At 38.9% G+C, this 27534-nt stretch overlaps 1 protein-coding gene across 3 annotated transcripts; it reads right to left on the bottom strand.

Annotated features, from left to right (window-relative positions):
- Window positions 1–355: 355 nt before the first annotated feature.
- On the bottom strand, window positions 356–27246 carry prkacaa (protein kinase, cAMP-dependent, catalytic, alpha, genome duplicate a). Of its 3 annotated transcripts, none has more exons than XM_048170853.1 (10): window positions 26257–27246; window positions 12066–12127; window positions 11535–11663; window positions 10562–10660; window positions 9930–10012; window positions 9068–9194; window positions 8828–8923; window positions 8618–8740; window positions 7250–7414; window positions 356–3570 (listed from the first exon to the last, which is right to left on the bottom strand). In XM_048170853.1, exons 1-10 carry the CDS (start codon window positions 26303–26305, stop codon window positions 3445–3447), a joined length of 1059 nt encoding a protein of 352 aa, XP_048026810.1. In that variant the 5' UTR covers window positions 26306–27246; the 3' UTR covers window positions 356–3444. The 3 variants fall into 3 exon arrangements, with proteins under 3 accessions (XP_048026810.1, XP_048026735.1, XP_048026655.1); XM_048170778.1 differs by lacking the exon at window positions 26257–27246 and adding an exon at window positions 16654–17182; XM_048170698.1 differs by lacking the exon at window positions 26257–27246 and adding an exon at window positions 14441–14878.
- Between the last annotated feature and the right edge of the window lie 288 nt (window positions 27247–27534).

Consider the following 27534-nt stretch of genomic DNA (forward strand, 5'->3'; position numbering starts at 1 on the left):
AGAGAAATGTCAAAGAGAAGAGGAGCTTGAGTTTGTTGCACACGTCTAAGCTTACAATACTCCTACATCCTGCATCATACATGGTATCAGGGGTTATGCATTTTTGGGGGTGGGCTTAAAAACAGACCCCCCTGTTCACTACCATTATAAAGCTTGGAAGAGCCAGGATATTTTTAAGTATAACTCTGATTGTGTTCGTCTGAAAGAAGATATAGAATGACCTGAGGGTGAGTAAATCATGGAATAATTTTCATTTTTGGGGGAACTATCCCTTTAAGCAGCCTTGAATCTAACTGATAAATTTGTTCATAAGTTTATACTTCAGAAAAATAACATTTAAGACAGCACCACATTATTGTAATTTTAACAATTAAAACTTTATTGGAATGATACATGTTGCAAAATATTATTCTGTGTATTTTTTTTATTTTTAAACATACTCGATGTGTCCTACGGGTATCCGTCAACTTCTCCAGAAGGTAAAATAATTAAGACTGTTAAAGGCAGAGAATATACAGTATTGTTTCCCGAAAAGGTACAATAGACTACACCATCACCATACCCATGTCGGGAGGAAAGAGACTCCTGTTATTGAAAATACACTTAGAAAATATGCAAAAGTAAATCAAATGTTTTCTTCATGATTTTTTTCTTTTAAAAAGCAAATAGAAGAGTGTAGGAAACTGGATGTGTAGAAAGGCAAACTGTATCATGGACTGATGCGCGCACACACACACACACACACACACACACGCACACATACACACACAAAAAGATGATTGACGACAATGTAAATGAACAGATGAGTGAGAGACTGGAAGATGTGTGACACCCATGTATCTGAAAGGGAGGGACGGGGCCTCGAGAATCAGGCAGACATAGAAGGATGACATATGAATACCACCAAGAATGTCATGCTCTGACAAAAAAAAAGGTGTGTAATGAAAGGTGCATTTGAGCCTTAATTTCCCATAATCTCCAGTCAACGATTTAAACCGCTGTTGCTTAAAACACAAGCCTTCCGTATCACGATCAAGCTCAAAGATGAGGGGGAAACACTCATAAGAAAGCCAGCCTGTACATTATAACTCAGTGCACCAGTTGAAGATAGTCTTACGTTGCTTCTAACATCACAAAACCAGTGCCGAAGAGCCTGCTGGGTAATCAAAATGTACAGAAGCATCCTTTGAACACTGATTGTTTTGTTTTCCAGCTATTGAAGCCCTCCTGTTTGTACACCCATTTTATGAAGTCTCCAGAAATGGGGCGGGCGAGTAAATGTCCCAGCGATAGCTAGGCATGCAGGGAAAAGTGTGAGGAAGAGAAAATCTAAACCTATCCCAAAGTTTGGTGAAAAACAAACATCTGCCTTTGCTTGTCTGTTTCTAAAAAGGTACCCGAACGATCAAAAACTGACCCAATCTGCTCCATTTTGGCTGTGCACCTGGCAGGTTACAGGTCATTTCCTGAGCAGGAAATGGAAATGAACATTAATTTGATCTTATACTGCAATTTGAATGGCATCATCGTCAATGAACAGCCATCTAGTGTCCAATAGATGCTACAATGATTAAAAGACATACAAAGAGTTGCTTGAAATACCATTTTAACCTGGCACCAATCTGTAGTTTGCAAACACTCAAGTTACACTACTCATCGTAATAAAAAACAAACAAAAACAAACAAACCCAAAAATCGCACAATTTAGAAAGAGAAGCATCTAGTGCGCCACCTAATGAGCAGCTGACTTCTGAAGAACTGAGCTATAAGTGACAATTGGTGTCTCACATTTAAATGTGAAGCGTGTCCATTTTGTGCCACTAGAGGCAGCAAACAAAAACATAAAAATAATGACTTATCAATCCATTTGAGCTAATATATATATACAGTCCTTTTCATTTGGTTACTCAATCAAACAGACTGCAGTTCAGTTTGGTGCCACTAGTGGCGCACTTCACCTTTAACATCTAATTAAATATTAATCGACGAGAAGCTTTCAAAGCATAACAAAATAAAATTTGCAACACACTACGCATTATTGCACACTTCTGCAAACTAAAACAAAACAATCATGGGGACATTTGCGTTTAGATTGTCTTGCATCCTACTGAGTTAGAGAGCAAGAGAGACAGTTCAATTTTGAGCAATTCATACTTGGATGATATTCCAACAGGCTGAATGGAGCTTCACTAACTGCTCTTAATAACGCACAATAAAGTCTACATGAACAACAAGCTTATTTGAAGCAGAAATTGAGATTGATTAGTGAAGCCCTAGAGTTAAAACATATTGAATATCCGCCTAATTTTCGAACAATGTTTTCTGTAAGGATAAAAAAGAAATACCACTGGCAGGTGACATGGCAGAAACGAATAATAATAAACAACAACATCATCCTCATCATCCACCAGGAAACCCAGTGTTACCACAGAAACAGTGCCCTCCTTTAACGTTTTCCTTTAAAAGCATCATTCTAAAAACCAGACAAGTCTTTGTGCTTGGCCATCACTCGGCTTTGTGTTGATTTACTCCTGGAAAATTCATCTTTGAATCAAAGCCATCTGCGAAAAAGTGTAAAATCATGGATTTGGAGCTTCAAGTATGCTTGTTCATGCTACAGATCTGAAACAAAGTACTGTTACGGTCTTATCGGCGGCCATTTGCAAGGCAAAGCAAGTTCTATTCGTATGAAAAGTAGGGTTTTTAGGACACATATTGGCTTGAAATAGAGCGATGATCCAAATCAACAATCTTCAAACTAAGCGGCTGATTCTGCCTGATCTTAGAGCCAATCAATATGTGATGATAAATTTGAAGGATGCTTGAAATTCGAATGGGAAATGGGTGATATCGCAAACAAAAAGCCAGAATTCTGGAACAGTGTAAGATGGACTGATTTGGTACTGGGTGCCAATAGGTGCACAGGAAGTAAACAAGATGTGACAGCGTGGAGAACTACAGAGCAAGGACACCTCTGCTGATAAAAAAGGGGGGTAATTTTCTCTGGAGAAGCCAAAATTCAGTACCAGAAAGTAAGCTCTATATCTCTGGAAAAAAAAAAAAAAAAAAAAAAAAAAAAAAAAAAAAAAAAAAGAAGAAGTCACAAATATCCCCATGCCAGCCAGTCACAGAGAAGTGACTGAATCTCTGCCCAATGGACCCTGGCTACCAAACAAGAGGGAAAACATGAAAATGGACAAGTAACAAGTGACGAAGGATCTGAAAAGGCAACACTGCTGGCGTCTCTCTCAGGACTTTCTGATCTTCTTCTCCCTCCATCTGTGTGTGAGGGCTCTACGTTGTAGTTGTTGTTGTTGTTGTTGTTGTTGTTGTTACCGGATACAGGCTCAGTTCAGTCCATCATCTCACCCTGGAAAACGTTTTCTTCTCACCGTTGCCCCGCTTCTAATTTCTCTCCATCCCTCTCCTCCACTGCTGCTGCTTCTAGAATTCAGCAAACTCCTTTCCACATTTCTCTGTGAAAGAGACCCGGATTTCTTCTTCCTCGTAGTCGTCAAAGTTGCTGGTGTCCCCAGGGCCTTTGCACTTAGGGATGAAGGGGGCCTCCACCTAAAAACAGACACAAATGTTCACTGATGAGTCAGCAGAAAAGGTTATTACATTTTGATTAAGCCGCTTTATAGTAGAAAATTAAGTTGTAATTGAAAAGTGACACTAGGGGGCTTTCGCACCAGGTGGTTATAGAAACTAACAGTCCCCCGAGGACTAAATGTTCCCCTTGGACCATTTTCCTAGTTGCATTCACACTATCAGCTGGGACTTTGAAATATGACATAAGCTGTCACTTACGTCCTGCCGCTCTGGTTGTTGTGTGGGACTTTAATTTTGACAACGCTGAGGACGGCTTAGCCAGAGCCTGAGCACACAGTGCTCCCTTTCTCAGTCTTCATTAGCGTACAATCTGTTTAACCGTTCTATCTAATAATGTATTAGACAGGACAGTTAAACAGATCGTAAACTAATGAAGAAAGAAAGTAAACAGTATATGGAAGTGTTATAGCGTTTGCTGTGTGGTTTATGCCCAATGCCGCCAACTGAAGCCCCGGGTATACTTCGGCCATCCGCGTTCGTGCACCGTCCACATGAGGTAATTTTCATCGAGCCCAAATTTCTAGACCGCGCGGACCGTCCGTGCGCAACAGCGCATGCGCAAGCATTATAGAAGAGTCCACTAGGTGGCAATACGCAGTGTTTAGCCGTCAAAGAAGAGTGTGAAAAGACCGGTTTAAAAACAACACGCTTGAAAAAAAAAAAAAAGAAAGAGAAAAACACGACAATGGAACTTGGCGAGCGTTTGTGCGAAGAGATTAGAAAGTACCCACATTTGTACAATTCATGTTTGAAAGAGTACAAAGACGTGTTTAGGGCGGCAAATTCATGGAGGGAGATAAGTAAAAATATGGGAAAGGATGCACTACTTTTCTTCGATCATGCACAGCGAATGTACCGTTGATGACACGACTCAGTGCTGCCTTCCAATGTCTGGTAGAGCATAGCAAAAAAAACTGTACTGCGCATGTGACGAACGCGGTCATCCGCGCACATCCATGGTGTAGTATACTTTGAAAGTTTCGCGGACGCAACTGCGTGCGTGACGCGTCTGGGCGCGGAAAGTAAAGTATACCCGGGGCTTGAGCGGAAATACATAATCATGTTCCGCGTGGTACCTTAAAAGTGGCGTAAAGGTTGAGAAGTGCCTGGACTTCAGCGTTGGTCACTCTTCACACTTGAAATAGTTAACCCTGGGTCATTCTAAACCCCTGGTAAACGGAATCCAGGGTTATCTTTATTCATGTTTCACACTGCTCATACTATACCCGGGATTGAAAGTTAATCCTGGGTATTCATAACATACCGTTTCACATTGCATATTCCTAAACCCCGGGATAAAGTCCTTATCTGCATATTTGTGGTGTTATTGAGCACGTTTACATGCCCACCAGTAACCTGATAACTCACAAATATCAGTTTATTGAAATAATCAGCTTTCCCCATTTACATGCAAACCAGTAAACTGACAATGCAAGTAAACTGCATTTACATGACTTTATTAATAAATCGGGTTATTTCCCTGTAGTGACGTCAAAAATAATAATTTGCATATCTGACTATTCCATATGTTTTACATATGTTATGTCAATTGTGATTATAAATAAAGCTTGCAACATGTCAGTGAGAAATTTATGGCTCATATATTATTCTCTCATGCAGATACAGATGCAGCGATTTGACTGAACCACTTCTACTTCTGCTGCACGAGAGATGAGAACACATTTTTATAATTTTCTGGGTCTGGAAAGAGTCTGCGTTTGTGATATTTCCTTTCTTTAAATAAACTATTTGTACATTGATGAAAATGTAATGTGATGCACTTACTGCCTCAGATGTGGCTGTTTCAGTGACAGACAAAATATATCTGTCATCCAATGGTCAAAAACCTCATAACTATAAAACATTAATATTATAATGACACGTGCAAACTTATTTAAATACAAGGTTTCCACATGACAGCGACGATACGCAAATTATTTTATCATCAGCAACAACAAACGTTATACTATGACCTTTTTTGTGTTCCTTCTACCTGACTTAAGCTCAAGTTTCATATTTAATACGAGTACAACTTTTAATATATCTAGTTTTAATATGTAATTTGAAGCAATGTATATTTGTGCAATTCTGTTATATATTTTTATATAGTGGTGTGCCATGGAATTTTTTTATCATCAAAACTGTGCCGTGGCACCAAAATAAGGATGGGAAACACTGGTTTACATGGCATTTTACTGGCGGGTGCCAGTGTTTTGCATGTGTTCAGCCAACATATACATACATACATACATATACTTATGTCACTGGTAATTCCTACTGTGCTGGGTAAGACCTTACTCTGAAGGACGAGATAATTTAGTCTCAACAAAAGGAGTTCCTAGAACTAAAATCATTCCCAGTTCATGTGGTGCTAACACACCAAAAAGCAGGTACTTCCAACAATAGTTATAGGAACTATGAAAATGTTCCTCCGGTGCAAAAACCCCAACTGACACAGTTTTATCTTTAATCTTTAAAACTGTAAAGCTGATTGATTTAAAGCAGTCTACCGTATAACATGCTATATAAATAAACATGATGTAACTAGACTGGAGTGTTGAATTACATCGCTATGATCAGATGTTTTCTTAACTGCTGTTTTCTCACCGCTGTCATTTCTGTTAAGTGATTATTTTGTTATTGAGAGCACAGCATGGAAGAAATATTTACATATTCATCTAAATGTCACTCTCAGCAGCGTCAGCTGGGATTTGGGTTGGGATGTTTTGCTAACAATATATCGCTGGTCACGTATTCCGAACTTCTTTTTTAACCCCTAAAAAAGAAGTTTATCAGGGCCTCAATATGTAGTGAAGAATTATTCACAAAATGGGGGTAAATTTTGATATCAGGTAGACTTGAAGATTGACGAAAAGGTGAGAACAATGTAAGTAGGGTTGTGAAATGAGAACCGGTTCTTGTCCAGAACCGGTAGTGTTTTTTTGAAAAGTACCGGAACCGTGCAAAATAAGTTTCAAGTAACGACTGTATCGATTGCATTGTTACGCCACTAGGTGGCAACAAATTACTGTTACAGATGTATCTATCACTGAATCTTTCTTTCAGAAACAAGTGAAGTCTTTATGAATCCAATCTTTATGAATGTTCTGTTTCACCTGTCTGGATCTTATACGTGTTTAAGCATCTTATTTGTGTTGAATTTGTGGTAACACTTTACAATAAGTTTCATCTGTTGAACTAACCATGAGTAATACATTTGTTGCTGTATTTATTAATCTTTGTTAACCTTAGTTAATAAAAATGCAGCTGTTTATATTGTTCATGTTACAAATAGTAGATGTTGAAATTTATCTAACAAAGATTAATAAATGCTGTAGAAATGCCATTCATTATTAGTTAATGTAGTTAAGTAATGTTAACTAATGAATCTTATTGTAAAGTGTTTAGATTAGCAGTCTGTTAAACTCATTTTACAAGTACAGTAAACTCACACTGTTTGAGTTGAGTACTGTGCATTTTTTCCCCCCTTGCTACCATTTTTTTTATTGGTTGTTTAATAATTTGAATGGAACTGGAATCAGAACCGGAATCATTAGGCAGAACTGGAATTGGAACCAGAAAAATTCATACAATTCCCAACTCTACTAATAAGTTAGAACACAGTCTGATTCAGTACCTTCTTCTGGTAGATTGCGATCCAGTCAGTGGTTGCAAACCATTTGTGGCCCTTGATGTCATTGACGCCATTCTTGAGGTTACCGAAGCGCTTCGTCAGATCTACCTGCAGCAGGTTCCTCAGCAGGTCCTTCAGGTCAGAGCTAAAATGCGAGGGGAAGCGGACCTAGAGGAAGATTGAGACACACTGACTCAGTGCTTGGGATTCATGATGCACTGACTTCCGAAACACCACAAAACCTTATCACAACTGATACAATGTTATTGATAAACAAGTCAAAGCAGTTTATCTGCCAAATCCTAACTTACTGACAGCGACTGAATACTTAAATTTGTAACAGTGCAGAGTGCAGCATATCACAGCCAAACCACAAAACCAATGGAAACAGCTGCGAAAGAAGACTGGGTGGATTTAAACCTTGAGATGACACCGTTCATAGTTAATTTTTAAGTGTAATTTCTAAATCTAAAGATATATTTATGGCTGGGAAAAAAAAAAAAAAAAAACATTTTGCAATTTAACTTAAAAAAATAACTACATTTTTTTTGTTTTTGTTTAGTTTAATATTTGATAAAAATTGTGAACATTTTTCCCAGTAAAATCTTTAAAAAAAAAAACAAACATACCATTTGTTTGGTTATCTGATTCAGTATTAGTTTAGTGATTTGGTATTATAGTTTATAAATATTTAGAATTAACTTTTATTTTTATATTTTCATTTTTTATTTTAGTTTAATTTTTAGTAATTTTGTTATGTGCTGTCATTTGTATTAGTTCTTGTTCTTTTAAAATATTACATCTTAGGTTTAATTTATTATTTCAGTTTTAGTTTTAGTTTTTTAATTTCCAGTTAGTAATTTGCCTAATGTTCATTTAGTTTTTCCATCTAGTATTTATGTTTCATTTGAGCTTTATTTCAACTATTTTTTTTAAATAGTTTTAGTAGATAACAACCTTGCTCTTAGCTACCAATTAATAATAGTTACTAAAGTTATTTCAGAATTATTTATATTTCATTGTAGTATTTATTAATACTATTGTTATTATAGATTTTATTTTTATATATTTTCAGTTTTCATTTTACTTAGTTTTGTTTTAGTAATTTTGTTATTTGCTTGTCATTTGTTAGTTTCTCTTTTTAATATTTCTATTAACTATTTTTATTTGTGGCATCAGAACAACACCAGGGTGAGTAAATAATGACTTAACTTTCATTTTAGGGTGAACTAACCCTTTAAGTTTTTCATCTAACACTTAAATTGAATTTTGTCATTATTTCAAGGAACAATTTTTAACAGTTGGTTTTTATCAACAATACTAACACGCTGCACTGAATGAAATCCAGTGCCGAATAATCCCTGTGCTCACCTTCCCAGAGACAATCTTCTCATAGATCTGAATAGGCTGGTCGGCAAAGAACGGAGGGTACCCAGCAGCCATCTCGTAAATCAGCACTCCCAGAGCCCACCAGTCCACTGCTTTATTATAACCCTAAGAGACAGAGAAAGCAGAATAAGGTACGGTTATGCTGGAATGGAGTAGCCAGTGCCGATCAAGTAAAGCAGCTTTGTTACTAACTTTACTGAGGATGATTTCTGGCGCCAGGTACTCAGGCGTGCCGCACAGTGTCCAGGTCCTGCCCTTTACACGTTTAGCAAAACCAAAATCTGTTACCTAAGAAAAGAGCAAGAAGAATGATGATAAAGATTGTACATGAACAGATTCCGAAGGATTACATGTATGGTCTGCAGCCACATGACAGTCTGAGAGTTGATATCATTACACAAAGCCATCTCATTCGAAACCCTGCATGTTTACCTGTATGTATCCCTGCTGGTCTATGAGCAGGTTTTCAGGCTTCAGATCTCGGTAGATAAGATCAAGCGAGTGAAGGTATTCAAAGGTCAGAACTATCTGGGCGGCGTAGAATCGGGCATGAGGCTCACTGCACCGGACAGAGACAGACAGACACAACGTAAATATACAGACATCATGGGACCTGCAAACATGGCAACTATTCAAGAATGAGAAAAACATCAATTTGAATGGTTTTAGATGAATCGGGGTCAACAGCATGTCAGGACACTGTTGCCAAGTGGCATGTCAACTACCCTCAAATATTTCATTATCTGAACTGCAGATTGTATAATGTTGTGTATTGACAGCACTTCCAGGTTCTCCGTCAGAACACCGACTCAGTATTGGTCGATGCTGTTCACGAGAGCAGTGTGATGAGCCAAAAATGAGTCGGCTTCTGATGTAGAACCTGGAAGCTGAATAAAGTCATTATTTTTGTTTTGTTTTTGCACACAAAAAGTATCTTGTTGCTTCATAACATTAAGGTTGAACCACTGCAGTCACATGGACTTTTAATTTTAATGATGTCTTTAGTACTTTTCTTGAACTTGAAACTTAACTGTTGGTTAAATTGCTGTCTATGGAGGGGACATATACCTCTTGGATTTCATCAAACATTTTTTATTAAAAATATCTTAATTTGTGTTCCAAAAATGAACGAAGATCTTACGGGTTTGGAACGACATGAGGGCGAGTAATTAATGACAGAATTTTCATTTTTGGGAGAACTAACTCTTTAAAATGAACTAAAAATAGGCCAAAATTAAAGCCAGAATGGAGCAAGCTTATGCCAATAGAGTGATATGCATAAAGAAAAACTCACCTGAACCGGCCGATTCTACGTAAGTGAGAGAACATCTCTCCTCCAGGAACATACTCCATTACCATATACAGGTTAGTATTATCCTGAGTAGAGAATACACAAAAGAAAAGAGTACAAAACCATTTAGATACACACATATGACTGTTGACAAGCATGACAAGCCCTTTGAAACTGCCCTGAAACTACAATTTGGACCTTCAACCCATTGATCCCCATTGAAGTCCACTATATGGAGGAACGTTTTCCTCAAAAACCTTAATTTCTTTGCAACTGAAGAAAGACAGACATGAACATCTTGAATGACATGGGGGTGAGTATATTAATCAGGAAATTTTAATTTTGAAGTCAACTAATCCTTTAACTCTTTTTAACATCAAGCAAGTTCACACACAAGTAACAGTCGCCTGCCCAGTCTATTCTCTGCTAAATGCGTTGACCTAAAACTTTGACTTTTCACAACTTTTTGAAGTAGCCTAATAAAATGATTTAGATATCACAAGGCATTGCGATACGCATATCGCGATATGTACATTTGCGATATTCTGATATATCGTGCAGCTCTAACCCTCTTAACACATACACACACACACACACACAAAAACAAACAAATCACAACCCCACACAGCTGATACCTTGAACGAGTGCTCCAATCGCACCAGGAACGGGAAGCTGACAGCCTGCAGGATGCGTTTCTCATTCAGTGTGTGTTCTATCTGTTTCAGTTTCACCACCTGAAATACACGAGAAAATTAGCTCCAGCAAACACACAGAGAGAGTTTGTTTCACTATCAGGGATGCAAACAGGTAAAAGGGGGAAAAAAGGTGAGAACATTGCGTGGGGCAGAGGGCATGCTCTGCACGACATTTAAAAAAAAAAAAAAAAATTTGCTTTACATGCTTATTTGTGGCTACTTTAGGGTTTTTTACATTTATTTTTTTATTACCTCATATGTCCCAAACTGTAATTTTTCACGAAAAAAAAAATTAACATATTGTTGCAACATTTTACCAAAAATTAATATTGTCAAAATCTCCTGTTATAAAAGATGAAGCGTTATATATGCTATTTAAGACCGTTTGCCCTCTCTCTCTTCACCGTTCCCACATCTCAGACCTCAAATACATAAAATATTACCGTTTATAGACATAATTTTTAAAGTAAAGACTAAAGTAAACACTGCACAGTACTTATTGAAACAACAAGTTCTTTGTTTGCCCTTGTAAGTTCACAAGTAACCTTGTAAGATCCCCCCACCCCCATAAAACACTTTCTCATTGGATCTATGCAAATCCCATAGCTGACCTATTTTGATCTCAAAAAGGAGTTTTCACTGAAAGGTGAGGAGTTTGCATCTATGACTATGTAAGCGAGGACACTGCATATACTTCCATTGTTTTTATATCGTTAATGAAAGTAAAAAAAAGTAAATATTTAAAAACTAAATTTTGTTGTAAATTTAAAAAGATAATGCGTTATTTTACTAGTTACTTGAAAAAAGTAATCTGATTATCTAACTCATAATATTTCACTATATAAATGAGGACATTTGGGCCTCACAAGTATAGCCAAACCTGTACACACACCTTTCAGTGATGATTTCTTACCTTCTGTTTGTCAAGGATCTTCATGGCAAAATGCTGGCCTGATTCTTTGTGCTTGACTAGCATGACTCGCCCAAACGAGCCAGTGCCCAGAGTCTTCAACCTCTCAAAATGGTCCAGAGATGCGGTGTTCTGTACATTGAGAATAATAAAGAGGAACAGAAGATGGTAATTTAGCTAAATGCATTTTGCTTGCTCAAAAACAAATTTGACACCGTCTGTTCTTGTGTACTCAAACTTTCTTGACTGTGATGTGATTATTTTACTTATTATACTATATCAATGTACACTAACAAAAATATCTACATTTCAAGGTATGATTTTCAAAAAACGTAATGAAATACAGCAAACAAATTACATTCACTTTACATTTTATTACTTCCTCAGGGTATCAAGTACAAAAGTTGTGTACTGAAACTCAGAGACTTAACAGGTCAGTTCAACTTGTGTCCAGAAGGGGGCGCACACCATCTCACATTAACTAACTGGCCGACAAAGTGATTCTGTGCAGTGCAGAAAATGGGATTAACTAACCTGTGCTGGGTTCTCCCATTTCTTTAGGAAATCTTCTTTGGCTTTAGCGAGAAACTCCTTAACTGTACAAAGAGAATAATGTGTGTGATTATGTGCACAACAGAACAACAAGTACCATGTTGCATTCAGGGACATACTATTGTTCTAAGCAAGGGGATATTGCCTATTGAATCTGTTAAAAATGTCAACACAAGTAGGACAGTAGAGGTGACTATAGCAGTATGGCAGCCAACATCAACCTTTTACAGCCTCTAAAGCACATTAAAGTCCAGAGTTGCTGGTCTACCCTTATTTATGACAGCAACTTGCGGCATTTCAGTCAGCTGTGCTGTTTTGAGTCTGGGAAGACTGCTGAGAACTACTACTTTTTCTACACGTCACATTGCATGTACACAAAGCGAAGCTTGTGTAAACGTCACATTTCACTGTAAATAAATAAAAATATGTCTAGCTTTCCACAGACTTTGATTCTACGCAATCTTGTTAATGGGTCAATGACGTGACGGGTCTTTTTTTTTTTTTTTTTTCCCTTGCCTGGAAATGGAAACATGGAAAATGTTGTAATATTTTAAAAACTTGTACTAAATATAAAATGTTTAATTGTCCTTTTGCTAGCTATATATATCAGCCTGTTAGCATTTATTTATTTATTTATTTATTTTTTATAAATACCGTCATTTGGTATAACCAAAAGTGTTATTCGGTAAAACCGAAATTTTTGATAAACCGAATCTTGTAAAAAAAAAAAAAAAAAAACAATTACAAAAGCAGTGTTAATTGATTATAAAAACCACATAATCCCATTGTTAACACTTAATAAAACTTAAAAATTAATTATATCTCCATTATAACATTTTTAAAAACCTTATTCGTCAATGACCCATATACTGTAATTTAACTTCCAGTGCATTTACATCTTCTGTTGCCATTACTCAAACTAACAGATAATAAATGCTCTAATGTAAAATTAGCTAATATTTTACTGGAGGCCTGTATGTCTTTACATGAGGCTTAATGACTAATGTATTATAAAAAGGTATTCATAATGTAAGTTGTAATGCATTATATATTTTCAGAAATAACTAACAAAAGTTATAAAGGTTTCAAGTGTTACCTAAAACAGAAATAAGAACAGTTTAAGGATTTGGTTTAAATTCCAGGGCAAAACTACACTAGCATCTCCATTATATGTTAGCTTTAAGTTCTCTGCCACAAAAGAAAAAAAAGAAAAAAAAAAGTGGTCCCCACAGTATTGGCCACTTCCGTTTTTCATCATGTTTGTTGTGTGTTCAGAGCCTTTGGCAATCACTCTCATTGCCTGTTCATGGTAAGGCCTGTTCTAATTTCCACTGTTGTTAAAACCACATCGACTGAGCTCATGTTATCTAATACTTCCTGAGCCCACCATGACAGAACAAAAGCTCAGACCCAAATCAATATCTTCTGACTCTCTCACTTCATATATCTTTCAATGTGTGCATGTATGTGGGAATTCCTTATTCAGAAACAGCGAAAAAAAAATCTGAGTGAGTGCACCAATGAAGTTACACAAATGTATTTGAGCAAGCTGCCCTTTTTTTCTTATGGGGCTGTGTGGGAACGTTCAGATTACAGGCTCTTCCTCATTCCACAACACCAGCGCTCACTCTGGGGAAATGCAAGCTGTCACTGCCACTGAGAAGATCCAACTGTTGCAACTGCTGCACCCAGAGGAGTTTTCCAAAGAAACGCAGCGAGATTGCTGCCATTGAAGACCCTCCCAAAGTGCAATGCTTTTAAATCTGAAGTAGGGGCATTAAACGATCTTTCTCAGTGGTGAAAGAAGCAGACGGCGTAAAGCGAGGTTAGTCACGCTCAAATCTACTGCCATTATCTCCGATCCACATGCTCCAGGCAGAGCCAGAGAGAGAAAGAGCCTCACCCCACAACTTCCCGTCAATTCCCCTGACTTATTATATCAGAGAGATTCAGGAGTGTCTCTCTTGCAAACGCAGTGGTTGATGGGACTGCACACACTCCAGGGTCATATTTCTACTTCATTTAGATAATCTGTAGAGGAACTACAGTAGAAGATAGAGGCAGTGTCCAAAGTTCACCTAAACTCGATGCTGATCCAACATTCAATAAAACAACAAAAGGTGCTTGAAACAGATTCAAAACAAAAAGGTCAGGCCTCAACAGCTACACTGCACAAACAACCCGAAAGAAAAAAAATCAAAGAATAACATCAGCCACATATAAAAATAGCCCTGCTGCAATTTCATAAATGGCTCAGGATATGATCCTTGCCTTTGTGCTGGCTTCCCTGACAAACGGGTGCCATGACTACAGGAGGGAAATAACCAATTCCCACACAAAGTTAGCCTTGCCCTTACCATCCACTAGGAGCGTGGGACCCTCCACTCCTCCTCCTCCTCCTCCACCAACACCACCTCCTCCCCCTCCCTCCACTGATCCTCCTGAAGAACGAGATTCTCCTGAAGAACGAGATTCCCGCTTCGAACCATGCCTTCTGGAGCTTTTTCGGTCACACATGGGCCCTGTCGAGACGGTACCTCCTTTCTTCTCTTCTTCACAGCATCAGGCTCATAGCCCTACGCCTCTTCCCAAGAGGTCCCTGCACTCCTGACCCTCGCATCCACTTTAGCTCAAAGCTACAGGTGTGCGCTCAACGCTGCTTTTGTCTCAAAACGCAGCTGATGATTCAGTCTGCCGTTCCTGCTCTTCCTCGAGCGCCGAATGCTGAACTAAAGCCCTCGCTTTCTGCAGCTCCACTCTGCGGACATCACCCTGGTAAATCAATCGGCCTCATGCTTCGTTTGTATCAATATTTATTCTGTACACAGTGCCATTCCACTCACCCTCAAGTGGAACACACACACCTAAAATGCAAGCACATACACAAACACATGCACTAGATTGATCCAAATAGGGACCTGGTCGCTAAGGGGAGGGGCAAACCTATAACAGCAGTGTTGCATCTAATGAGGCACATGGACAATAAACAGATAGTGTGGCAGTTCCTATCAACTTAAAGAAGTGAAGGAATGGAGAAATGAAGGTTAAAAAGACTCCAACTTGTGGAGAAGTAAAGTAGACATAAAGGGGTAGGTATAAAGTGCATCCTGTTGGTCCCTCAATCTTTGGCTTTGTCCTCTAGTGGACAAGGTCCACAATTGATTAGTTAGATCAATCAGTGTGTTGCCCTCGGCTGCTGTTGCTCACTCTGACGCACACCAAAAGGGGTCGGCTAGTGGTGCATCGACTACAGGAGTGCCGCTGGTCCACAAAAACACACATACACACACATATATGAGAACAGCACCCATTTGCAGACCATGCAGCCTCAGGCCTGGCATTTCAGACTCTTTCAGGGAATAAATGCAGTGACACAGCAAAAGTGAGGCAGAGGCACAGGAAGAGTCAGGGACAGATGGATTTAAAGACTGAGCCAGATCCAGCCACCCTGGCCAGGTGGAGACTGAAGGGACAGGGACACCTTTGGTAAGTCTCTCCATGACCTCATTTCTCAAGACTATAGGTGCTGCTCTAGTCTAGGTATAATCTCTTTTCAGCTCTCACATACTTGCATGCTCCTGCAGGCTGACTTTGTGGATACAGAGTTGGTAAAGGTAGGAGTTATTTTAAGTAAACCGTCCATGTTCCCTGGTGGGTTTTTTTAAGGTTGAGCCTTTTAAAGTGTCAGTGAGCAGAGAATAGCCAACCAGAGCAAACTTGAAAACAGGAAAGTTGACAAAAAAAAGGACTGATTTAACAGAAGCTATGAAGAACTCCACCTGTTAAACATGTCAAACCACAAATTAAGCGCTTGTAGTACAATCGGCAGACATTCAAAAAATCTCACCCAACAGTCATTTGAGAGTGGATAATCACAGCATGAATGGGTAATGCTGTTAGCATTAGTTCATAATTCAGACTGGCAAGAACAGCAGAAGACTGGGACCCCAACAAAGCGGGATACACTGACAGGTTTCCAGGAGACAGACAGCCAGCTTCCCTGGAACTCCTGTATGACGCAGCCAACACCAGGCAACAGCACAAACATTAGGATATGAATAAAAAAGGGCTTTGTACCCAAGATGTGTGTGTGTCAGCAGTCCCACATCAATCCACAAAGCACACAGAGAGGTGCTAATTTAAACTCAATCTCCATATCACACATGACTTTAGTTTACAACATAACTTTTGTTAAACTGAATATCTTTATCATAATGGGATCCCCATTATGATAAAGGGAAGCAGGGTGCTCAAAACAATGTTATACATTATACAATACTAATGAAATTTTCTGAAAAAAACAACATTTACTTATGCAAAAAGAAACTGTATAATCTATTGACCTCAATTGGTCAAATAGCTTGGCTGATACTCCAGTCTAACACTATCCATAATCAAAGGTGTAACATTTGAAATGATAATCAGTTGATCTCTCTCTCTCTCTCTCTGGAGACCTTTAGACATGCAGGTTTCTCCGCCCCTTTGCCAAGCCCCGCCTTCCACAGTTATATCCAAACACTCACTGTGCCAGCAGTCTTAACCCACATAATGCCTCAAGTCAGTCACTCACTCCAGCAAGAGGCCTCTGACTCATCCTGGGACTGGTAGTAGCCGCCCTCCCCACCGCTAGATTCTCCGAGACAGGGACCAGCTCGCTGGAACAGCCTCTCTGCCAACCTCTGCAGCACTGACATTGTAGACAACCGTGAAAGTAAGCGTGGCGTAACGGCATCCGACTTTGTACAGTTGTGTTTCAAAACTCTTTTGCAAAACAGAAGTTAGGGTCCTTCTTGTACGAAAACTCTTCTGTCTTGACCTCTCTGAAGATTCAGGACTCAGGGCAGGCAGGCAGGGCTGAACCTTCTCCGTTTCCTTGCCTTCCTGTGCCGGGCTCACACACCCCGTTTCCTCCCGTGGGCTTCCTTGAACAGTCAGGGACTTCGGTTTCCACCACAGCCAACCATAGCGTTAACCCTTACTGTTGTACCTTGATCTTTTCCACAGCGTTGTCTTCCATGTTGTCCTCTCTTGTCCGAGCAGATGGTAAAATATGGATCTCCCCGGCTCATGGCCCCGGATGGCAGCCAGCACCTGTCTCTGGGGATCAGGGCAGTCCACCGGCAATGGAGCAGATAGGGATGTGAAGAACGCCGTGAACAAAGTCCCCCATTCCAGGGGAGGGAGTGCAAAAGCCCACCACGAAAAAAAAAAATCTATCCATCCTTGCAACTGAATGTATCAAGCATATTCAAATGACATGCAGTCACATGCAAATAGAAATCCACTCTTCACACATAGATTCTAGCAGCAGCATGCCACCGAGATCCATTTCACACATATCTGTTTCACCGACACTTATTATGCCTGATGCATGCTAGGCTCGAAAGGGGCCTTGAAAGGTTCTTGACTTTGGATAAAACTGTGCATCAGTCACACGAAATCGTTTTAAATGAAGTATAGCATATCCCACTAAACCACCAAATTACAGTCCTTCAATAAGGTTCTTCTTCATAGAGCTTCAAATTTTTCTATGAAAACACTTGAACTATGAACTAGGGGTGGATGGTGTGACCAAAAATATTAAGGAATTTTATATCATGATCTCCATCGCAAAGGCTTAACATCATTTAAGTCAAGACACCTTTATTTATATGGCACCTTTTACAATGCAGATTGTGACAAAGCAGCTTTACAGTAGGGCTGCAACAACTATTCGATAAAATCGATAATGAAAATCATCGATAACGATTCTCATTATCGATTAGTTGGCTCCGCCCACCGTGCACGGAAGACTTCCGCCAGTCACGTCAAATTACAGCACTGAATAACGCGTTTCTATGGACCAAAATGCATCTAAAAATAGTGAAGGAAACTGAGTGAGTTGCTGCGGGAAAGGTACGTGATAAAAGCTGATCAAAACATGAGAATTATTTATTTTAAGCTTCAAGCTAATGCATTAAAGTAATGGCTTGCCCTGTCAGGCGCTTTGACCGATGCATGTGCGTCCTCAGCGCAAAACTTTAATTCTACAGCTATATCCTTATCTGTAAATGTTACAAATTCACGCAAGCATTTCCATTTTGCATAAAGGCTCATCCTTATAGTCTGCGTTGAACTTCAAACTTTACTGAATGAGCGCTGGCGTGCGCACCCGCGTCAGACAGACGGAACGCAGTAGAGAGGGAAACTATTAATATTCAGTGCAAAAATATTAATTTTGCTGAAATGTTTAAAGTTAAATTTAGATTTAAAAGTTAACATGTCATTCAAGTATTTTATGATAGTAGTTAGGGCTGGGGGATATATCGCATGTGATTGTCACGCGCATTTTGTCAGTAAAGCCGGTTCCCTGATTACCGCTAAATCGCCATCACCTGCTTTCAAATGGAGCGGCATTTAATAGAGCCGTAGTTCACTGACAAGCCACGCAATATCACGTTCATATCGCAGATGAATCGCCTTCGATAATGAACGTGATATTGCGTAGCTTGTCAGTGAACTACGGCTCTGTCTATTAAATGCCGCTCCATTTGAAAGCAGGTGATGGCGATTTAGCGGTAATCAGGGAACCGGCTTTACTGACAAAATGCGCGAGACAATCACATGCGATATATTCCCCAGCCCTAATAGTAGTAAGTTTTCAGTTACAGCAGTATTTCTAAAGCAACAATATATTTATTTGTTGTTATCCATGAATTTTTTATTTTACTGTTTTACAAGAAAGGCAAGAAAAAGTAAAACTTCATAAAATTAGGATTTTTATCCGATTAATCGAAAAAAAAAGAAAGAAAAAAAAAAATCAGCCAACTAATCGATTATCAAAATAATCGTTAGTTGTAGCCCTACTTTACAGTGATAGAGGGAACATAATTTTGGCTGTACAGCCGCTCTAGAAGAAAATGGTGTCATTGTCCAGCTTAAGTTCAGTATTGATTCTGTTGTAAAAAATGATTAGTTATTAATTTAATTTATCTATACAGCAGCTCAGAAGAAAACACTGATGTCATCATCAAGCTCAGTTCAGTTCGCATACAGTAGTATCAATGCAGGCAGAACAAAAACATTGTTGAATATCAAATGTCCCCAACTAAGCAAGCCAGAGGCGACAGCGGCAAATTCTTCCTTGCGTAACACACTGTATTTTTGGATTACTTCATGTTACCCGATTGTTCTCGCATGCAAATAAGGCAAAGCAGACTTGATGCTTGATATGTTGTCAGTACCATGGTAAACAGCATAGTAGGTGTGAACAGACATATTCGTACCGAGAATTTTTGGTTTGTCTTTCGGTTTGATACGCATGTACCGACGAATGCAGAGTTGTAGCCCATTAACAACTTTTAACCACCAATAATAGCAATAAGCTGTGTTTTGTTACTTCCTATAAGAAAAAAAAGTCTCAGCAGCGCAGAGCACGAATGAACGCGTGTTGAAAGATACAGTACAACTTACTGATACATATCTCATGTAATCGCTAAATCAGTGTTTTAACAGCGGAAAGACATCAATAAAACAGCTTGTGAACAATGTCATGTACCATTACATTTCTGAGGTAAATGATTCAGGGTCCACAGCTCGTTAGTTCACTACAGAAATGAACTTTTTCACTAAATATATGCATTATGTGTTTAATGTAGACCTGTTTAAATCTATCATGAAAACAAATTATGATGGCCACCACTAAGATTTATGTTTGCATACAATTTCTTAGTGTTGACTATTATATCTAATAAATAGCAACTGAATTAATAGTTAAAAGGGCTCTGTTGTTAATTGTAACCTTTGTTATATTATAGTAATGTGTAAGTAAGGGCTCCCATATATAGGCTAGTTTACAGCATTAGAAGAGAGATTTTTTTTTATCCTTAAGAAAAATAATTTTTTATTTATTTAAAGACAAACAATTTATTCAGTAAACAACTGTTTAATAAAAAGAAAATGAGCCTTTTTTCCATCCTGCACCGAAACCGTGACTTCAAAACTGAGGTACGTACCGAACCGTCATTTTTGTGTACCGCTACGCCCATAAAGCATAGCAAAGTCTCTGCCAGGTGAAACAGTTCTACTGTCGCAGTGTATACAAACATTATCATACCACCCATCCCTAGCAGGCAAAAAGCATTTATAAAATGAAGGAATATCCTGGAGACATTTGATGCTGTGATGCAAAACTCACACAAGAAAGCAGAAGCAAAGCAAAGTTTCCCAAAAGGAAAAGACAGAAAGCATAGAGATTACATCGCCTGAAGATGCAGACAGAAGGCCACACACAAAGTGGTCTTGTTCATAACAGTGGTCATCACATGATGTTCAAGAGACTGTTCAGCATCAACACTCCAGGCTGACTGGATCACAAAGGCTGCATCATATGACCCCGCCTCCACGACTTCACCAGCCCGGACCACCTCCTCCTCCTCGCAACGGTTCCCAAGTGCTCTCTGAAGACTCATGGCAGGCCTGTGTTTATGTTTCGGGTCCTCTTCACTCACATCCCCCTCATAAATACAATTACTGCTGGTTTGACCCTTGGGGTCAAAGATTCCTTTCTCATGAAATCCACTGCCACTGCCGAATTAGGGCCCCTTTCCTCAGCTGTTCCTGGAGCACGCTTCCATTTATGATGATATGCAATCTTCGCCACGCTATGAAGTTAAAATGGGCGAGGACATCAGGCTATTTGACTTAGAGATAAATTCAAGATTCAACTGATATGCAAGAAGAGAACTGCACCTATGAAGACTGCCTGTAACTTTATTATAGTTTAATCGCAGTTCATTGTTTCAACTGCCAAATAAACTAACCATAGGTTCCAAGACATATTTCTCACACTTGTGCAGTCACATTTAACATTGCTCAGCAAAACTTTGCAGGTGAAATATAGTCATTCCAATAAGAAGACACATGATCGGGGAGTATCACGTGAGGGCGAAAAAGTTTTCACTCAATATTCAAGTTGATCAGATTTGCCACACTGACCAACAGAAAGCTGCTTGGTTTGAAATTGACTTCTGTGTAGATTAGCGCTTCATGCATCTCAGTCTACACTACTGACAATGGAGTCCTTTTCCACAATAAATTTTGCTAACGTGACCACACCTTTACAGCTATTGCTCTCTAATAATGCTATAAAAAGGACATGGTAAACATACAATTTACAGGTTAACAATACCCAAAATCTTCAGAGTACAGTGCTTCCCACGCATAGATTTTACTTGGGTGGGCCGCCCAAGTTTATTTGGAGACACATTTTTGCTTTTATTATTTTTATCCTCTTATATCCGCCCGAGATAATGAAATCATCTGCGATCAATAAACCAGTGGAAAATCTCCCCTCGCCCTACGCATTTTGTACCTGCTCGTTCTGTGTGCGCGAGAACTGTTTACTCCCACTGACATTCTCACGTGCGCTGCAGAGACATCTTAATTATCATTTTAAGGCATCTTATATTTTGGGGACGGAAAAACAAATTGCGATATTGATTATTAAACTTCAAAAGGCTATCCCTGCGTTCCAATGTCCATACTATCCATCCTAAATAGTATGTGAGATTAAAATAAGTGTGTCCCAAAGCATAGTATGTTGAAAAGAATATGCCAAAAGTCCCCGGATGGTCTACTATTTCCGGTAGATTTTCGAAGTGTGGATCCGTGCACACTATAAAGGCTAATATTGCCCACAACCCACTGCGCATTGGACGAGGATTCAGCTCAGAACTACAAACACGAGTAAAAAGTGTTAAAAAACTACAAAACATGGCGGATACGCGCCATCGACGCTGAGAGGTTTGAGTGACTAATAATCAGTTTAACCTGATAGAAAATATATATTTAATGTTATCCGTGTTATTTTTCATCTGCAAATACCAATGTGGACTTTTATAAAGATCCGATTGGCCATTAACTTTTAAATGCATCATTATGCATTAATATGAGGAGAGTTCTCAACATGAAAGACCCGCGACTGCAGATCAACGTGCTGCATTTCTCTCCGATACGGTATGAAATGAACTAAATGAAATCTGGAGGATGTAAGATGATTGACAGGCCAGTTTACGGTGACAGGATGCGACAGAGAGAAAAGACGCGATTGTATGACGTGTTAGTATGTCCCAAAGCTTGTCTACTCTCTTGCTACACACTCAAAAGTAAGTACTTTTGGTTCACAGAAAGAGTACATACTTTTAGGGCGTAGTATAAGTAGGCGAATTGGAACGCAGCTTAAGATTTCGTAAAAAAAAAAAAAAAAAAGAACGCTACACGTTTCAATGTCACAAGGCGGCGCTGTTGCGTGTTCTACAGGCTCACGCAACAGCGCTTCAGACTGCTTCAAAGTGATTCTCAATGAATAGCGCTATGCCAAGCAATTGCTAATGAACTCGAGTTGATGAATTATGACAATGTCTACTTTATGGCCTTTATATAATATGTTTTACAGATGGTTGTAAGAACACATTTTATCTCTCATCTGAAGGATCAGCCCGCAATAGTATAGCATTTCAAAATAAGAGTCTTGTTCGGTCTTGTTTATAATTAAAAGTCACATGCTAAGTTTTTTTTTTTTTTTGCATTATTGGTATTTTGATTATACAATAAATTGTATTTAATTCGATTTCCATTTAATTCATAATAAACTATTGTAGTCTCTTTTCTTCCCGCACAGGAAGAAAAGGCTAAGAACATTATTTGATACATATTATTCAATAGGGCTGGGACAATACAACAAATTCGCGATACAAAGATTCGATAGACTTGATTCGCGATACAAAGAATCTGGAGCGATTCTGATATTTTCCGATGCATCGCGACTCTCTCTCGATTAAATTCTGAGCTTAGTGTTTAAACAGCAGATGGCACTTTGTGCTTTAGAAACACCCGTACTCTTCCAGTACCTTTACACACAACACTTAAACCTAATCATTCATAAAGTTCGAAAAGGTTGAAGCGAATTACAAATCTTGCATCATAAAATCATTCCGAGCCGAGGCGCAAGTATATATTTAACAACTTACATGACTCAGCTGAACGCACGAGCGCTGTCCAGCAGTCTTCTTCGTGAGTGTTTGAGAGTGTGCAGTTAAAAACTAGCCTGTTAAAACTAAGCACAGAATCGATAGAGAGAGAGAAAATATCAGGATCAATCGAGAATCGATGTATCGTCCCAGTCCTATTATTCAGTATATAGATTTTACTAGTATCAGTAAAATCTGTGTCCCATTCACTGAGAGAGAAACTAGCCTATATGACAAAGCGAGAACTTGACCATTTAAATGCTGTAATTTTGCATAATTCACAATGCATAATAAAGCATAATACTAGTATGTAATTAAATGTAATAGAAGCCCATGTAATTAAAATGAATTTAAATCACACATTATTTGTTGTGTCACATGTTGTAGACCATTTTTGTGCCGTGGGTAATAGGAGGATTTTCCACCCGGCTCCCACCACAAGTATCAAACCTGTGGGAAGCACTTGAGCTGCCGTATATTCTTGCGTATCTGGTTTCCAATACTTTTTTCAAAGAAAAGCACTAACATGACCTTCTCGCAAAGATTAATGGCCAGTTCAAATCAAGAGCGATAACTGTAAAGGTAACTATAACCATACCTATATTAGCGTCCACACCAGCGGACGATAACATTGTTTATTATTTGTGCACTCTGAGTTTTGTCGGCAGCTCAAGTTCTTTAAAGCAAGATGGATTCTGATTGGCTGTCTTCGTTTTTATCGTTCATCCGTTGGAAAAACAATCGGACACAAATCGAAGGGATTACTAACGTAAAATCTTTCCTTCTACCACAGTACATATAACACTTTTGGACATTTATTGAGATCAATAACCCCAGTCTACATTTAATTTCATTGTATGGAAAATAGCAGCTTGGATATACTTCAAAATATCTTTTGTGTTCAATCAAAGAAAAAAAAAAAAAACAGTAAGTACAAAAGTAATAAGCCTACATTTATCCTGCTTTAACATTTCTAGATATATAGCATAGAATAATATAGCATTTGGCAAGCAACAGATGTGTCCTAAAAGGTTCTTGGCTTGTGCAACATTACTACAAGAGGCTGGCTGGAGAGATTCACCAAAACTTTTTGACAATCTCAAGTGTTTACACAAAAGAATCCTTGAAAACATTTCCTGAGATTCACTCCACAAGCCATTTCTCAGGGAGAAAATGCAAACCCATTATCATATAACTGCGCAGTTGTATCAAAATGTAATGCTAAACTGAGTGACAATTTAGAGCACTAGAACAACACTAGCACCTATAAATCCAAAAGGTACTGATGTTTATCAAGAGGCTATTAAATGGTTATGACTAGTTGCAAAGGAAGTGTACAATCTGAATGTGAAAAATAGACAGTGTTTTGCAATTTGTTTGAATTTTTAGACTCACTCTCAGTGTCATAATCAAGGACAAGCCAGGTTTGACAATCACACTTAACTGTAACATCTCAAAGCAGTCAGTGAAAGTGATTAAGATCATGGGGCCTTTATTAGAAGATCATATAGCATCTTGGAATATAAGACCATGAAATCAAAACTGACAATTCTTGATTATTTTTTTTTTTTTTGTGAAATACTGCAATATTTATTATAAATTATCTGTGCACAATGCACATCATTTTTTTATGAATATCCTCATAATCTTGAATCAAAATAGCTTCCCCTCCCTCCTGCAGCGACATCTCTGATGTTGTGTTTACTGGCATGAGGGCGGGGTAACCTGTCACTCACATGAGATCAACCAATAGCAAACCACAACCATCCAATCAATTCCTGATCAAAATCAAGTCCCGCCCTACATTTTTTCTTGTTCGAGAAGCCCTTACAATATGGAAGAAAAGATGATCGCAACTTCCGTTTCATGACTTTAATGAAAAGTGAAAAAAATGGGTCCTAGACTATTTATATTAAGTGTCTTTAACTATATAACTAACATGTAAATTAATCATTTTTGATACAATAAACTTGTGCACATACATGTTTTTACATTGATTGATTGTACTTATATTTTAAAAATACCTGAATGTAATTGCAGCTGTAATTAAAGGGTTAGTTCACTCAAAAATGAAAATAATGTCATCTATTACTCGCCCTCATGCCGTTCCACACCCGAAGACCTTTGTTAATCTTCTGAACACAAATTATGATATTTTTGATTAAACCCGATGGCTCAGTGAGGCCTTCATAGCCAGCAATGACATTGGAAATCTCAAGATCCATTAATGTACTAAAAACATATTTAAATCGGGTCATGTGAGTACAGTGGTTCAATATTAATATTATAAAGTGTTGAGAATATTTTTTGTGCGCCAAACAAAAACAAAAACGACTTAACTAGTGATGGCCGATTTCAAAACACTGTGTTTTGAAAAAAAGCAGTATTTTGAAATTGTCCGTTACTAGATATTGTTGAAAAGTCGTTTTGTTGTTTTTTTTGGCGCACAAAAAATATTCTCGACGCTTTATAATATTAATATTGAACCACTGTACTCACATGACCCGATTTAAATATGTTTTTAGTACATTAATGGATCTTGAGAGAGGAAGTGTCATTGCTGGCTATGCAGGCCATCAGATTTCATCAAAAACATCTTAATTTGTGTTCTGAAAATGAATGAAGGTTTTACAGGTGTACAACGACATGAGGGTGAGTAATAAACGACATTATTTTCATTTTTGGGTGAACTAACCCTTTAGCGTCTATAATTATACTGTTAACCCTTCACTTACCCCACCCTTAAAACCTACCCACACTTCCAAACCTGTCTCTAACCTTACTCGTATCCCACCTCAATAGTAGTAAAAGTATTTGCAATACAACATAAGTACATTTTTAATTCCCGTACACAGCAGTTAAAGACACATAATATAAAGTGTGACCCAAAAACGTCATCATTTACTAACCATCATGTTTATTATGAACTGACAGCCTCAGTCACTACTGACTTTAACTCTATCTTTATCCATGCTATGAAAGTGAATGTAAGTCCCCTTCTGTGATCCACAGAAGAAAGTCATTTTGGGTGAACTATCCCTTTAACCATAATGCCAGTCACATCATGTTGGCCATTCATTCAATGGAAATGAATGGCCACGATCAGCCAAGGACGACAGGCAGCTTTGAGTGTGACTAATTCAAGTAAACACACAAGCACTTACCGCTCTCCATCTCATTGCCCTTGTTCTTGGCGGTGGGCGCGTTGCCCATGATTGCAGGCCAGGTATAACAGATCTAAATCGACTTTTCTTTACGCCAACTGTCTTCAGACTCCGTCCCCTTAATGATCATACGATTTCTGCGGCCGTTGCACTAGCTATGTCTGGTCATAACTCACTGGATCACAGTATGCTGTCAGATCACATAAAGTCTGGAGGTTGATAGTGGCTGGTTGGTTGGTTAGTTGGTTAGCTAGCTAGCGAGCGCGCGCTAGCTAGCTAACAGTAGCTGTCCGATTGCTGTGCTTCGGGTTCGGTAACGTCTCTCAGTTCTCCTGGGTCGGGTCCAGTCCGTAGAAATAGCACTAAGAGCCTGTCTTCTTCTCCTTCTATCGCTCCTCTTCCTCGCTCTGCTAACCCTCAGCGAGGCCCTCGACTTGAGCGACACAAGCCCTTGTTTTCAACCGTCCGTGCGCGATTCCTGTCGCAGCACGCCGACTTCTCCGTGCCTTTTCGGTAGCGTGAGCGTTTGCTTGTTTATGTTAATAAAGCAATTCGCTCTTGTGCACTATGTAGTTCGCATAATTCGACAGTCAGACCCCCTCCATTAATCCTCTATCCACAGCTAGAGGGAACTCCTGCTTCAGTGAGACCCGCCTCCACGCGCTGCCTGTTGGCGGTTACGCTTATGACGCGCTAACCGAGTCCGAAGCCGATTGGACAAGAGGTCATCAATCAAGCGCAGGGCGAGCGATGATTGGCCAACCGATATCTATCTGTAGCACTTTATCCCGCCCCCGCAAACTGACAAATAACGTCATCTATTTTCATTCCAATAACGCCAGTTTCTCTGCTCGCTTTCCGTCTTTGTAAGCGTACGCGTTATTTAGCTTTCTCAATACAGATTCGGTTTCATTCATAATCCTTTGATGATCCTCCGCGGTGTGTTTGTTAGCGAAATGGCCGCGCAGACCCCTCCCGCTAGACTAATCCGTGATAGGCTGTATGACGTCAAGACGGTCTATTTTTAGAAAGTTGGTCAGAATTTGAGGCACGCGGACACCCTACGTCTATGGAATATTAAAACGAGGTCTGTCTTCTGCAAAACAACCACTCTTGAGGTCATATGTGCAGGTATAAGCATTGCATTCCGTCAGCAAACGCGCGCGATCGGTTGCAATAAAGCGAAAAGACGGGAAAACGAGTCTTTAGCAACGCAGTTTTGTGATGCACACCTTTGCTGTGCATAGCAACTGCATTAATAATGCGGTGCAATAAAAG

This window comes from Megalobrama amblycephala, linkage group LG1, assembly GCF_018812025.1.
Source record: "Megalobrama amblycephala isolate DHTTF-2021 linkage group LG1, ASM1881202v1, whole genome shotgun sequence".
In the NCBI taxonomy this organism is placed as follows: domain Eukaryota; kingdom Metazoa; phylum Chordata; class Actinopteri; order Cypriniformes; family Xenocyprididae; genus Megalobrama; species Megalobrama amblycephala.